Source organism: Chinchilla lanigera, unplaced genomic scaffold (genome assembly GCF_000276665.1).
Source record: "Chinchilla lanigera isolate Chin_1 unplaced genomic scaffold, ChiLan1.0 scaffold00155, whole genome shotgun sequence".
Taxonomy (NCBI): Eukaryota; Metazoa; Chordata; class Mammalia; order Rodentia; family Chinchillidae; genus Chinchilla; species Chinchilla lanigera.
In genome coordinates, this window is record NW_004955556.1 from 1819863 (window position 1) to 1835690 (window position 15828).

General features: G+C 48.4%; 1 protein-coding gene across 10 annotated transcripts in view; it reads left to right on the forward strand.

Moving 5' to 3' along the window:
- Window positions 1-15828, forward strand: part of Frmpd2 (FERM and PDZ domain containing 2) — a 115817-nt gene that overhangs the window by 87723 nt on the left and 12266 nt on the right. For all 10 annotated transcript variants that reach the window (XM_013508802.1, XM_013508806.1, XM_013508801.1 and 7 more), the window contains 6 exons: window positions 297-382; window positions 2062-2209; window positions 4193-4407; window positions 4890-4988; window positions 7494-7798; window positions 14176-14442. In XM_013508802.1, the coding sequence (XP_013364256.1) occupies window positions 297-382; window positions 2062-2209; window positions 4193-4407; window positions 4890-4988; window positions 7494-7798; window positions 14176-14442 (1120 nt within the window). The remainder of the gene's footprint in view (window positions 1-296; window positions 383-2061; window positions 2210-4192; window positions 4408-4889; window positions 4989-7493; window positions 7799-14175; window positions 14443-15828) is intronic.

The following is a 15828-nucleotide window of genomic DNA, read 5'->3' on the forward strand; positions in this document are numbered from 1 at the left end:
TCCCCTGAGCAACTTGAAAATAATTTCAAAAATGGTTTCACAGGAAAATCGGAGGAAGGGTTAGGCTGAACAGAGCTGGATTCATTGTGTGAACCAAGAATAGGCAGGCCTTTCTGTGGCTCATCTGTTCGGTGCCTCAGAAGGAAAGGTGGGGAGTTCAGGCCATGCAAGATCCTGCTGACCCATGGGGACCAGGTAGTTCTGCTTCCTGCACTCCCGTGGGTGTGGGCAAGGGCTTTGCAAGAGCCCTTCCTGCAGCCCCAGGGATGTGCCACACAGCTTGCCTCCTTCCCCAGGTGATCGGCTCCTGCAGGTAGACGGAGTGAGTCTGTGCGGCCTCACCCACAAGCAAGCTGTGCAGTACCTCAAGGGTCCTGGGCAGGTGAGTGCACCCAACCCCAGGGCTCTTCCCTTCCTTCTGGAATTTTTTTGGACAGCAGCAGAGGTTGCACTTTCCTCTGGGTTGGGGAGAGGCAGCCAGGAAACAAAACGTGACTTTCTTTTTCTATTTTTGCTGCCTAGCACCACTTTTCTCTGGGGCTGTGAAAGCCAGGAGACAGCAGACAGATGTTTCCAAGCAGAAAAGCTCTCCTATAAATAGCCTTGGTGAGATCGTGGTCCTTGCCTAGACTTAGGAATCAGACAACAAAACAGAGCTGGGAAAGCACAGCGGTTTTTCCATCCAGGCTCCCGCAGTGCCCCCTGCCTGTGTCACCCCATTGAGCAGTGCATCCTGGATCTCAGGTGCTCTCTCCCCTCACTTTTGTCCATGGGGCCCCTCACCCCAAGTTCCTGCTGTTCCCATCACCCTGTTTGCCCTGGGAGTCTCTTCACCACCACTGGGTAGTAAGTCAGGAGCCCATGAGTCAAGGACATCCATCCACCAGGGGCCCTTCTCTCCACGCAGTGCCCAGGCAGTATCTCTGGGTAACCAGCCATGTTCTGTCCTCTACTCGGGTGTGGGCACTTTTAACTACACCCAAGGAGGTCTGGCATTGCCCAGAGACAGGATTTCTGAAGCCTTCCCAGCAAGGTGCTGGGCTTCCTTTCCTAAAGGAGGTTTCTGTTCATGATGAAGTGCTCTTGTCTTGGTGACCTTGGTTGACATCCCTCCAGAACAGTCATTTTTCATTAGCACCCTCAGTTCTTCAGACCTTTGCCCATGAACGTGATTACAGAGGCTACCTGGCTGTGCTACTAGCATGACAACAGCTGCGAATAATCACTATGGAGTCATGAGCCTGGTGTTAAATGACACTGGCCACAGAAGGGTAGAAGCCAGCTGGCTACATGTCTGCATTGGAAGCTTGGCATTTCTAACCAGCTTCCAGGAGAAGTCTGGCCTTGGTTCCTTACCCACTTTGGTTAACCAGAGTATAGAGTGCTGTGGGGAAGAAGGATGGGAAGTCAAAGCAGACAGAAGGGGGTGAGGGTGCAGGCCGGCCTAGACCTGGGATGCTATTCTGTGGGTTTTAGAGACATTAGAGGCTTTTAACCAAGAGCGTTCCATGTTCAGCAGCAGCCATACTGGTTGGACCAAAGGAAATGAAGGCAGGATCTGGCAAGCCAGGCCACCAGAAACTTGCTGGAGACCAACTGGGCACTGCCAGTGGGGAGGGACTAGAGGAGGAGCACAGGGGGGGTTTGTTCCCAGTGGGGAGCTCAAGAGCCTTAAACCAGATGGGAATTTGGAGGGCAGAAGGGGGAACACTGGACCCCTCCACGTGTGTCCCTGGGGGCATAATGGGGGGAACGGTGCCTGTTTTGAGGGTGCAGATGCTAAAAGAAGACTGAAGCAGCATTAGGAAAGGGAAGAGGCTGAGTTTGGCACTGCATGTGGGCCCTGGAGGGACAGGTGTGACTCCCAGGTGCTTGTGTCAAGTGGGCAGGTGGCAGTACAGTCTGGATCCCACAAAGCCTAGACTGAAGACTGTGATTTCAGACTCCAAAAAGCACCTTATCAGAAGTATTAAAAAGAGGCAGAAGCCTTTGCAGAGAGAAAGGCATGGTGCCTGGTGGCTTCCCAGAGTATGAATTGAGTGTGTTCACCTGTCCTTCCAGGTTGCAAAGCTGGTCTTAGAGAGAAGAAGCCTAGGCATGGCACAGCAGCATCCTTCTGCTAATGACAGGATGGGAGACGAACATGCGGCGGTTTCCTTGGTAACAGCCCTGCCTGGCAGGCTTGCAAGCTGTGTCTCAGTGACAGATGGTGAGAGGGGAGAAATGGAGTGTTACTATTGTCGTGTCATTGTGTGCTACTTTGGAGTTGTCAAGTCAAAGGGGAAAGGCAGGAAGGCTTCCTCCGGGTTCTCAAAAAAAAAAAAAAAATGCGAGCAGTGCTGATTATGATCATAAGCCAAACGGATGGTATATGTTTCCGAAGCAGATGCATTGTTCCAAAATGATTACCAGGCATAATTCTGCCCCAAGCCTTCCTCAGTCTTCTGATCAGCTGCCCAAATGTTAATGCTTGAGAAGTATTTAGGGGTGGAGTTGGCATGAAAGGGTCGTACATTTTCAGATACACTTGGTTCCACGTTCCCGCCAAGGCATTTGTGATAGAGTTATCTGAGCACTGATCATGTGGGTGGAAGACAAAAGGTATTCAGAAAGCTAGCCTTGTTATTAGCATCATGTTAGAAAGCAAATGCGTACTCCGTTTAAGGGCCCAATTGTGCTAATTGCACATCTTTTAACAGAACAGATCCTTGCACATCTCTTGTGATTTGGTTTCCTGATAGGAAAAGGTTTATCTCCTTAGCATGTCATGATTTGGATCTTAGTCCCATGCCAAGCCCTTTCTCTGCAGTCCTGCTGCACAGGCATGGGACAGGTTAGGGGCAAGGCAACCATAGGGTAGGAGGTAGTGTGGAGGAGGGAAACATTCATCCATTTCCTCTTCCATCTCTGCTCTGTGTTCTCCAATGGGCACCTTTGCAAAGCTGACTCTGAACTGAAAAAAGGAGGCCAGGGCAGAAGTGGCAGAATTGGCTGTGCCACAAACCTCAACCTGACTCCAGTCTTTCTCCAATTGAAGTTCAAGAGCTGTGCCTTCATCCCCACATTCGTGGTTGCCAGCTGAGTTGGAGAAGGCATACTGGAAGAAACCCAGAAACTTCTTGGGCTGCCAGACTGCCTAGGTGTCCAGGGCTCTGCGCATCTTGGATGGCAAACCAAAATGGCAGCTGTCCCTAGAGTTGGCCATCAGTGTCCTCATGGTCTAATTAGGCAAAATTTAGTCCTGAGCATCATAAAGCACAATTAGGGTTCTACGAGAGCAATGCACACCTGATACAAGTTTTGCTTAATGCTAAGAACGTGCTGTGCATGCTCTCAAAGCTATCTCTCTCTATGCATTAATTGGCTATCTGTAATTGCACTGTGTAGCATGGTGGCCACATGTGTGTGACTGTCACACGCTTGAACTATAACAATCCAATTGAGTAAGATGCATGACAGAGGTTGAAGACTTAGTTCATTAAAAGAATGAAAAAATTAGTAATTTTTATATTGATTATATGTTGAAATAAGAATACTTCAGAACTGCAGATGGTCCCTAACTTAGAATGATCTAACCTACAGTATTTTTTGGCTTTATCATAGTGTGAAGTCCACACACACTCAGTAGAAGCTGGGCTCTGAATTTTGAGTCTTGATCTTTTCCCAGCTGGCAATATTTAGCATGATATGCGCTTGAGTTGTTGGGCTTGAGTTGTCAGGCAGTGCCGGCAAGTTGCATCCCCCATCAGCCCAATGACTAGGGTGGGGGAATGATTGATATTCTTTTAGCTAAGCTAGGATGCTTGATAGGTTAGATCATTTAAGTGCACTTTCAACTTACAGTATTTCCTATGGACAATGGGTTTACGAGGATATAACCCTATTGTAAATTGAGGGTTAAGTAAAATGCATCATTAAAGTTTATTTTCCAGTTTCCTTTCACTTTTTAAAAATGTGGCCATTGGAAAGCTTTGAAAAGAAACTTATGGGTTGTATTTGCAGTTCCTCTTATACCTCTATTGGACAGCACTGATGTGGATTAACAGGTATAATACACTCCACCACAGAAATGAGCAAATGACATCTTTCTATGCAAAACAGAAATAATTTTCCTCTGTGACAGTCTGCATGAGGAGGCCACTCAATGGTAGCCTACTGAAGGAGTTGTTTTTATCTATACCCCACAATCCAGGTCCTAAGTTTGAAGTCAGGCTGAGAAAGAACACCAATGGCCTGGGGTTCAGCTTCGTGCAGGTGGAGCGGGGAAGCTGCAGTCTCCTTCAGAGTGACCTCATTAGGATTAAGAGGCTCTTTCCAGGGCAGCCAGCTGAGGAGCATGGGGCCATCGCGGCTGGTGACATCATCCTGGCAGTGAACGGAAGGCCCACGGAGGGCCTCGTCTTCCAGGTGTGGGGCCACAAACATAGAAGCTCTAAATGCAGGTGGCCTTTAGCCACTTCCTTGAGCCAAGCCCGCCTCAGGCTCTTGGCATCCAGTCCTGACTTCTGTCCTGCAGACAGAAGTTGGCTGAATGGTCCTGCATTTAACTGTCCATCAGAGAAACTGGCCTGGACTTGGGCACTATGGGGCCACTGTGAGGCTGTAAGGGCTTCACTGGGGCCCCTTCTGCTCTCCTGCCCATTTCTCTGCTGATTTTACAGTTCCTGGTGCATTGTGTGACATTGATTTCCCTGCCTGTGATCAGGGAGAGAGAGAGAGAGGAAAAGAGAGAGAGAGAGAGACAGACAGACAGACAAACAGACATGAGCCATGATAGCAGCAGAAGGGTGAAGGCAGTGAAAGCAGCACCTGGGAGACAGTGGGGAGCACATATGAAGGGCTCCAGCGGGGCCAGCCCAGATCTCACTGCAGCTCTGGGTTTCTCATAGGAGGTGCTCAATCTACTTCGAGGGCCGCCCCAGGAAGTCACACTCCTCCTTTGCCGACCGCCCCCCGGTGTGCTGCCTGAGATGGAGCCAGTGTGGCAGGTAAGATGTGGTGTCCCCATCTCTGAACCTGGTTCCTGTCCAGAGCCCTGTACCTGTCTGTGGTCCCGAGTAGCCCTGGCTGCCTGGAGGGAGGCTCAACATCGCAGGAAGGTGCTGGCCCCAGCCATAGGGAGTCTCTGTCCTCTCTCTGACTCTTTCTCTTTCTCCAAGGAGCTCAGTCTTTACTCTCTAGGACTTCAACTGTTTGGATAAGGCCCAGCACACCATTGCTCTAAGTTACTTATTTAAACATTAACCACACCTGCAGAGAGATGTCTAGATGTGTCTGAGCAAGTGCCTGGGTCCCGTGGCCTTGCCAAGTTGGCACATGGTGTTATACATTGCCACTGCCCTGGGGACTCTGTGGGAAACAGATTGTTTGGCATGGACTCCAGTACAGGAAGTTGACAGGGCAGGCCCTCTGGACATCCCCTGTGATGCTGCTGGAAGCTGGCTGGGCAGAGGAAGAACCAATGTGGTGCAACCGAAACAGAGGCCTCAGCTAACACCACAGGGAGCTCTGGAGGTGGTACTGCTCCTTGGAGCATCCCAAATGGCACCCTGCTCTGACCAGCATCAGGGCGCATGGGCCCAGGGTAGGGGCCTGACTTTGGCTGAGGCACCTCCTGGGAATGCCTGGCTAGGAGGCATTAGGCCCTGTGCACAGAGGAGAAGCAACTGTTCTTGGTACCATGTAAAACTAAGATGTACACAGGCTGTCTGGAAAAGATGTCTACATGGGTAATAGTCTTGGAGACAGGGCTGAGAAAAGGGAATTAGCTGAGAAGTGAGAATGGGGAACCCTTGAGAGATCTGGGATAGAGGAGCAAGACAGATGGGATGGAGAGGCAGGGACATGGAAGTGGTAGGGAACCAGCACACTGTAGGTGAGCAGAGCAGGAGGGTGTGAGGCTCTGGGGCAGGAGAGAGGGAACTCTCAGCTGCACGTAGCTGAGCAGTGCTGTGAGATTTGTGGGGAGGGAGAATTGCCTTTTGTCTGGAGGATGACATAGGTCAGTGGAGACCCCCATTAAAGCCTTTCAATTGGGTGGGTTGGGGGGATGGAAGCCTGCTTGATGGAAGTGCAAGATAGAAGGGGCCATGTGAAGTAGTGAGGGCGGACACTCATCTGAGAATGCTGTCTGGTAAGTAGAGCACTGTGTGGGCTGGGGTGCAGGCTGCCCTGGAGGAATTTGACTGGCGGGATGGAGGGCTCTTATCTAAGGTGTCTATTCTCCCTGTGGAATGAAAGGCAAGGTGAGGAGAGTGTCGGAGACTTGAGAGGCGTGAGAAATCACAGAGTAGGAAGAAAGGAAAGTGTGTTTATTAAAGACTCAGAAAGATCATCTGGAAGTCTTGTGTGCCATTTGTCACCCACAATTATACACTGAATCTCAGCATGGGTGGAGACTCAGATTCTGGTATGAGGTCCACACCTAGGCCCACTGGGAACTGGGATCAACATGTGGCACCTGCAGGAGACAGGTGGAGGCAGAGAAGTGTGGGAGGAGGAGCTGGAGATCAGCTTCCTTTGTAGGGGAGCAACTGTGGGGCAGAATCACCAAATCTAGGCAGGGTCACAGGAACACTGAGGATGTGCATGGGGGACAGGGGGTGGTGAGAAAACAGCAGATGGTGGTCTGGAAGCCTTGCAGAGTGGAGGGACTGCTATGAGATAGAAGGAGAGCTGGAGCATCAGAAAGGAGATCTCAGTGGTCTCACCAAGAAACTGTGGGATAATGGCTCTTTCTCTACTTTTTATGTCATTTATTTTAAATTTTAATTTTTGGTATGTTCTTTGGTATGTACACAGTCTATCCGTGGAGCCATGTTTACAATTTACAATTAAGTGAGTGTGCGTTTTGTGAGCATGTCCCTCCATGGGTGCCAAGAGTGAAGATGCCTCTGTTATACCTGGATGTGGATGATGGGATGGAAGTGCCAGCTCAGTTTCTAGGAGAAGATAAAGTCATTACTCTGTAGAGTTATAAATAGGAATACATGCTAAAGATTTTTTAAAACTCATTCACACAGGGAAGCAGGCAGATGCTAAAATTGGTTCAAAAGAGATTTCAAAGAACATAATTATCTCTTGAGTTGTGAAATAGCTGTAAGACCATGCTTGTGGCTGGAATCAGAAAGCTGAGAACGATGAGCTGGGGACAAAGCCCGGTGTCCAAGGAAATGCAGGTTGTGGTGCTGCATAGCATTTTGCAGCACTAGCAAGTTGCAGCAGGGCCTCGGAGACAGAACCGCAGCACCAACAAGGCTGTGAAGAGTAGAGGAAAATCAAGTCACGTTTGGGGGAAGAGCCATGTGTTTCACTCCCTGGGGTCCAGGAAGTCTGTGGGGAGCTGATGGAGAGTAGCTGACCCCAAGTCTATCTCTTATTTGCTCTGATCTACAATAACATAAAAAATAACTTTTCATTTCTTGAAGAAGCAAGCTTTAGAGCTTTCCTAGTGTGACTATAGAGGCAGTAACCATTAGCTTTTCTTTTAATAGACACCGATGGGCAAAGAATTCACCAGGACGACATGTACAGATTCAGAGCAGAGCCCCAGCCTGGATCAGGAGGACAGCTGGAGGGACAGCACCTCCCTAGATGCAGGAGAAGGCCTGGCTCTTGGAGGGGCGCAAGGGAGTCAAGACAGGGACAGACCCTGGGCCAAGTCCTTGGCACTTCCCCTGCAGTCCCATCACTTATGCCAGCGTCACAAAGATTCAGAGGTGTCACCCCTGGCTACCCCTTTGGAACAGGATATGAGGCAGAACTGCTATTCTGTGTGTGACATCAGGAGACTTAGCAGGTAAGCCTTGCGACTTTGCAGACATTTTATAAATTGTGTATATTGCATTGCTAGATGATTACCAGGAAGTAATCAGTGACTATACCCAGATGTGTCCTGTGCCCAGCAGTGTTTCTGGGCTCTTGGGGGAGAGGCAGAAACAGAGGAGCATAGGTCTGAGTTGCTGCATCCACAACTTGTGAGCTTTGGGGAAACAAACCCCAGCCAGGCCATGATTGTCCCCAGGATGTTTTTCAGGCTGCAGATGGCAGATCTGGAGTGCTTTCCCAGCATGCAGACCTTTATCCTGCACCATCACAGCCTTTTAAACCACTGTGGTATGAAAGCAGTTGTAGTATGCATCCTCATTTTTTGTGCTAATAAAGCGTTAAAAATACATTTACACCTTCAAACCCAGACTGAAACCTTCACTTTAATAACCATTTTTTCATTTAGCCTATATTTTTGTGTCCATTCACCCTTAAGTGTTTCTAGTTTCTGGTCCTGTTGTCTGACAAGCATAATCCTCAGTTCACTCTAAACAGTGTCTATGATGTATACCCAATGTGCTTGGAAACCTGTTAGGAGCAGAGAGACGGGTACAAATGCAGGCTCAGCTGCTGCTTTTAAGCATTTGCTAGCTCAATGCATGGGCTCAAGACAGGCCAGTGTCATTTGTGTTTGTCACTGTACAAACCTGCTGGGATCAAATTGCTCCTATTTGGTGGCCATCCTAGGCAAGTGACTAGAGCAGATTCGTAGGGACTGGACCCGTGGGGTCTACATTTGTGGATCCAAGCCACCATAGATTGACTATATTAGAAGAAAAACTGCATCTGGATTTAACATCTACAGATTTTTTGTCATTACCCCTAAATAACACAATGTGACAACTGTTTATATAACATTCCCACTATATTTAGAATTATAAGTAATCTAAGGATGATTTAAAAAATATAGTAGGGTGTGTGTAGGTTGTACACAAATATGTGCTACATTTTATGTAAGGGACTCCAGCATCTGGGGACTTGGGTAACTGAGGGGGTCCTGGAACTCCTCCCCATGGACACAGAGGGCACTCATGCAGCAGTGGTGAGTGTTAGATAATGGGGCCCTGGGAGAAGAACTGTGACAAACAGGAACCAGGCACACACTTCTGGAAGCATCCAGATACAAGCTCTAGAAGAACAATGCACCAGCCAAACAATGCACAAATTTGTGCAGTAGAACAGGGTGGGCAAGCACATCCATCAGTGATTCTCATTTCCATCATCTGATAGTGACTAGAAACATCAGTGTATTTATTGCTGCCTTTAAGAGTGCACTCTAGGTAGTGCTTGATACACTTAACAAAATAATAAAGTGAATAACCTACAGGGATTTATCCAAGGACAACCATATAGGACATATACAAACTCTCTCTTCCTGCAGACAAGGAAACATTTGTTTGTATTTTTAAAGATTTTGCTACCAGATAGTTTGGGAGGATGAACAGGGACCCTGACTGCTGAATTACAAAGTGGCTCTGGATTCTTCACTGTCTCTATATTCCAGTACACTCAATAGTTACTTAAAGCAGATATTATTATTAATATTGTTATTTAGTAACCATCAGCATATGTAAGAAATGCTTCATTCCTGGTGCCATGGAATATCAGGCTGTTCAGTGTCAAATGGTTGAACCTAACCTCGTACTCCATGCACTGTAACATCCTGCTCTTAAGAAATACTGGCATTTGCTCAAATAATTCCAGGCACGCAGAGCTCAGTCCCACTTGAGGTGACCTATTTTATCACCATGCAGTCACTGATCAGAAAATGCTTCCTTATATTAAGGTGAAATCCACCTTCTTATGTCATCTACTTATTTTTTGTCATTTTTTTGGCAAAAATAATCACATTATTTAGTTTTTCTGAATCAAATTAAATTTTGCTTGGTGTTCTTACTTGCCAGGGTGTACCAGATGTCCAAAATCTGTCATTCTTGGAAAGGTCTCCCTTTGGAGGGTCACACAAGAGAGGCATTAAAGTTGTCCAGAACATTCTAGTGGAGCCTCTGATCTTCAGCTGTGGTACATGCAGCCATGGGCAGCAACTTTTCTGTGCACTTCTTGGCTTTATTTTTACCCTATTCTCTCTTTCCCACTCAGCAATCTTTCCACACCCCCCAAAGGAGGACTCAAACTCTGAGAGCTCCTCCAACAGGACATTAGCCTGTGCTCCACATGCATGTGGCTAGTGATCACCCCCACAGGAAAGAAAGCATGGCACTTGCCCAGCAGTCACCCAAGACAGTCCCCACTCTTGTTTAGGTTTGGAACTAGAATGACAGAGTGGGGTAATGGCTCTGTCAGACCTCCCTAGATGTGTCCGCAGTTCTCAGCTGGCTTTCTGAGACCAACAACCTCTTTGATTCTAACATCTGAGTCAAATCACTTTGTGCAGTTTAGAATAAACAGAGCAGGAACTTCAGGATCACAGAGCTTGTTTTCACATTTGCAACTGAGTGGTGTCCCTGGAGAGCTGATGTCCCTTCCTAGTTATAAACAAGGACCATGGCCATTCCACAAGTCACTGTGTAGGTCAAAAGAAAAACACATTTCGGCACCTGGCACACAGTAGGACTCAACACAAGTCTGTATGCATTCCCTTTCCTGTGCTATTTCTAGCTAAAGGACAGGTCCCATCAATTGAAATTCCCATCCAACTGCCAGAACGTACGATCTGCCAGGTGGCTACTTCCTAACACCAGATGGCTGCCAGCACCCTAGAAAAGCCAGAGTATGCTTGGAGAAGATTGCATTTTACTTTTTATTTCTCATTTTCTTCTAAATTCTATTCCTAGTGATTTTTAAAAATCAAGGAGCAGTAGATCCTTACAAAGCATGGCATTATAGAGAAGTAGTGTATAGTATATGTCGTGGAGGAAACTTGGGACTGTGTGCCTGTTATGAGGACAGCTTGGCTGGGATGCAGCTTATGCAAGGTTAATTTCTAAAGTTTGGGTAGGAGGTGAAAATCACATTAAGGCACGTTACCCCTGAACATCACTTTGGATAGTATGATGCTATATGCTTCCCAGGTATGGGAGCAAATCATTTTTTCATTGGTTGAACCCTAGTTAAAAATCTAAAGGCTTGTATTTATGGGATGTGCTCTTTGTAAAATGTATATCCAGGAGCTGAGACTGCCTGAGGAGGTGGAAGTTTCCCTGCTCCCACGTGTTTAGGGTGTGTATCCAGTAAGTGGAAAGCTGGTCATTGCAGAACATTTAAAGTCATTTCTTTCTCCCTCTTTCTCTCTCTCATATAGAGTTGACTCCATGTAAGTAAAATACATGTAAATTCACCAAGTATCATTCTGTAAAAGTAATAATGTAAGTCTTTGTGGTCACTTAAGAAGGTGAAGTAAAGCAAGAGTCCTTGAAATGGACCTAAACTGACCAGACCCATTCTCAGAAGGCCACTGTGCCTGGAAATCAAGGGATGCTTAGAAGACTAAAGGTTTAACTCAAATGTAGGTGCCAGGCCATCTGTGATGAGAGCAGCTCGTGAGGACAGAAGCTGGCTGGGTGGAAAGGGTAAGGCGCAGCCCAGCCAGGACCAGTGGTAGCCTAACACACAGCAGGGCCTATGGCAGGCAGAGGTCTGAATGCTGCCTTTGCAGGGTTCTCTCACACACCTCCAGGGTTCCAGAACAACTCACCTCCCCAACCACAATCCCTCTCTGACAACAGTTAAACACATATCTCTAGCTAGGGCTTACCGTTGGTGCTTCAGATCTGCAGTGCCCTGGTCTTCTCTACCTTGAGGTCTTGGAACTGCTGCAAACTGACCCTCCAAAAGCTAAGTGCAGCTCATAGGAGCAGAGGCCCAGAGCTTCCAGCTGCACTCCTAGGGTCAATGGGACAGTAGGGTGGAGCCTGATGCTAGAGAGGCAGAGAAAGCTGAGCCTTACTGGAAGAGACACAAAACCTAACTTTATTGTGAGTTTAAGTGTGAGGAAATAGACAATTATGATACCTTAACATTTCAAATCTGAATGCTGTCTAATTTGATTTGTCTTCCTGAGAGGTGGAGATGACTTGGTGGTTCAGATGTCTGACAGACAGCTGCCCAGGGAGCTGGAGCATGGGGTCTTTTCTCTGTAAATGTCCCTAAGTGAGCTGAGCCTTCAGAATGATTTCATGCTTCAGAGCTGAACTGAGGTTCCTCTCACAGAAATAGGTGCAGAAGAGCTTCAGGATTTGGTGGAGCCCTGCCTGCGTGTGGGGAAGGGGGTGGGCGGGGAACCAGTGTAGGGTACCTGGGTTCTAAGTGCCCTGACTCCTTCAGGCTTCAGTAGGAGTCAAGCTGCACTTGTCTTGGAAGACCTGAGTGGCCTTGAGGCCTGGTGAAGGCCCCAGTGTGCGCTGTCACCTGGCACATCTACATACCAAACACCTGGTCTTGCTCTAAAGAATGCTATTGTCCTCAAGATTCCTCAGATCACCACATCTTGCCCTTTCCATGAAATGGGCTCTGTCTTGGGGTGCCCCTCTAGTGCTCCTTCTTTCGTCATTGACATTTTCCAATGCCCGTGGTCAAATTCAAGGTCAGATCTCCAAGGGCAGCCTGGTAGCACATGTGGCAGGGCAGAAGGAAGGGCTATCATTTTCCTGGGCTTGTGGAAGGAGAGCCATGGTTTCACCCTCAGGGCCACCAAGTCCCCCTGGATGGGCCGCCTGCTTGCTTCTTGTCCCTGAATCTGGTGGCCTCCAGGTCTCTGTCCAGGCAACACCAGAAGCTGCAGCTTCATAGGAAAGCTAGAGAGCTCATTAAAAGGGTGGAGGGAGTGAGCAAGTGAGGGAGACAACCAGGGGGTACAGTGGCCAGTGGGCAGCTGTGCCATGTGCCCTCAGGGTGGGGCACAGGAGGCTGGGCCTTCCTGGGCAGCAGGTCTGGTTTCCTGTTTTTTGAGAAAACTTCCTGGATGCTTCCCTTCTGTGTTTATAAGAAAGCACAGCTTCTATATAATTTGGGCAAGTACTTTACACTTTTAAATCAATTTTCCCTCCAAGCACTTGGCAATTTTTAAATACTTTTTCCCAAAAGCGAATGTTTCTCTTTATTTAGTCCATGTAGAATCCTTTTTACACACGTGACCATGCATATATTTACATGAAGTGCACTTTTACACACCACCCCCCATACCTTTCAGGAGCATAAATCATGTCTGTTTCACAGCAAAACTCAGGTTGGGACAGATGGCGTTGGGGTGTTTGGGTGGTGGCTTATACCTATTGAGGGGATCGGAGCCAATGTTGAAAGAAAGGGTGCTTTGGGGCAGGGGACAGGAGGTGGTGTGGTGGCTGGGGGTACCAAAGCCAACTTGATTTTGGGGTGGGGAAGGAGACTGAGAAACAAGGATCCAAGAATTTAGCAAAAACTAATCTCTGTGCTTTTCTCTTAGATTCTCTCTCTCATCCTCTCTAACCAGACTTGCGACAGATATTTTCTGAGCACCTCTCAGCAGGTCTGCTACGCTGCACAAAGCATGCTGCCTGTGTGGGGAGCTGGGGGCAGCCCGGAAGGCTCATTTTGTCATCTTTTCATCTGCGGCTGCATCCCTAGATAAGAAGCCACACTGTTCCTCTGCCTCTTTTGTCCTTCCCGTGACACAGGGAGTAAATGTCACTCCAGCTGGCTGCCTCCCTAAATAGGCATTTTTTCAGCACTCAGAAAAAGACCTGATATTTGCACAAAGTGCTTTGAAGGTCGCCTGCTTGAGCGGCTCTGGAGTTCTTTGGCTCTCTCCCTCTAACCCCTTGTTGGAATAGTCGTTATCATTATAGTCATAATAGCTGCTCGCACTCACTGCAAGCTCACTGTGCCAGGAGCCATGGGAGCTGTGAAAGGGGTTGTTTCAACGTCAGCATCCTAACTCCCCTATGCAGCTTAGGACCTTCCTGTCTTTTTTTTTTTAATGAGAAAACTGAGGTCCTCATAGAGTTAATAAACTCATCCAGGCTCTGTGCAGCTCTGCTTACCACGTGGAAAATCTGTGCTAGACCTGGGTCATAGCTCTGCTTGCCATGCTGCACCCTCTGGCAATTCCCCGATGGTCCCCTGGGCTTGGGAAGCTGCCTGCTGCTCTCATAATGCTCTTAGCTGCCTCTGCTTCCTCCTTGGACTGTAATATGTGTGTGCTGCTCTTTATTTTCATGATACTGGGGCCTCCTTCAGGCAGGTGCCATGCCTTCTTTGCTGTTTGCTTCTCTGTGCCCAGAGCCACCTCTGGCAAGAGTGGCTTGAACCCTGGCTGGGTCTTACCTGATGCATCATGGGAAGACAGAGTAGGAGTTCCTGACCGAGGCTGGAAGACATACAGTTTCTGTTTTCTGGTCTGGGATTGGACAGGGACCATGTTGAAGGGGACACGTGCTATCCACCAGAAACCCTCTTCCTCACCTGGGAGGATGAAGAGTACCTGAGCATCCACTGTACGTCCGAAGGCCAGCTGCCCTGTGGAGACTGTTTGGAGGTGGATTCGGGGACCATTCCATTGCCACAGTTCTGTTCTGGGCATGCTTGTCCAGAGTCCTGGCCACTGGAAAGGAGTCATGGGAGTGACAGTGAGTGGGAAGACCTGGAGGACCCTGAGGACACAATGAGCAACACCCTCAGGTGGGTACTGTGTGGTCTGGGAGGGGTAAGAAAGAGCCCTGCCCAGGGGCTCCATGTTTTGAGTCCATGTGAGCTAGAGTGATGGCCTGTGAGTGTCACCAAGTTTGTTGGTGGCCCCTAGGGGACATCTCAGCAGCCATTTTCATTGAGTGCTCACCATGATCCTTGTTCTGTAACAATGACCCTACAAGGCGGGACTATCGTTGACTCCATTTTACACGGGAGAGGAATTCCAGCCCCGGTCCCCACACCAGGGCTCACATGCCCAGTACCTTTCTGTGCTGCCTGGTGTGGGTGTGGCCACACCCTCTCACCTGAGGCCCTTCTCCTAGGGACTGCAGGTGCAGAGCCCATTAGTTGTGTCTCCTGCTGGGTAAACTTCTAAGTCTTGTATCAGGGCAATGGGGCCTCTTATTGCACCGCAGTGCAGGGTGCAGATCAGAATCAAGGAAGTGCAAATTATTAATGCCAGGAGCCCATGAGCCTGAGACAGGGCCACCAGGCCGGGGTGGGTGCACAGGAAGGAAGATCAAGTGTAGCACAGACCTCGGTCCTGGAGTGAAGGAGGTTAACTAACTCCTGGACATGTAGGCAAACAGCCAACATCCTGGTAAAGCATAAGGAGTGTAGTTGCAGTGTAAAATTTGCTGACTGCTCCAGAAGCTTTCACATAAACCTATTTCCAAGGCCCATTGAAAGTGGCCAAGGCTTTGGTATATGAAGATTTTGGAATAACTGAAACACACTTGTTCGCTTTCATCCCATGGTGTCCCAGTCGCACATCCCCAGGTGTATGAAAGAGAGTTTTGCATGGTAAGTGACTGAACTGGATTCTCAGAGGAGGATAGCAGGCGAACTGATAAGGAGGGTAGATATTTGAAATTCAAATACGATGTTAAAAACCCAGGTTCTTATCGGAAATGAGAAGCAACAAGTTAATAGGGTGATTCCAAGGCTTTTAAGGTAGTGCTTGGCATTTGTGGAGGAAGTCAGACATCCTGACAAGGTTGGAAGGCACATTATGGATTCACAAAACTAAGGAGTGAGGAGACCTTCCCAGTGGGGAAGGGGCTGCCTGGGGGTTGGGAGTTGAACAAAAGAAGGTTGGGCCCTCTCTGACCACCTAAGGTCGAAGGTGGGAACTAAGGATCACAGTGCAAGGCACAAGTGCAGAGAAGCAGGGTCAGGGTATTTGGAAAGGACTGGGGGGTCTAGCTCCAAGCCTGGCCCTGCCCCCGCTAGTTGAGTGACCTGCAGCAAATGACATTTAAACCAAGATGCAGCTGCTTGTCCTCTGGAGACAATCAGACCCACCTCCTGCTGTCACCGTAAGGGTTAGGTGACAACATGTGCCAAGAGTCTACAAAGTGCTAGCTATTTTTATCA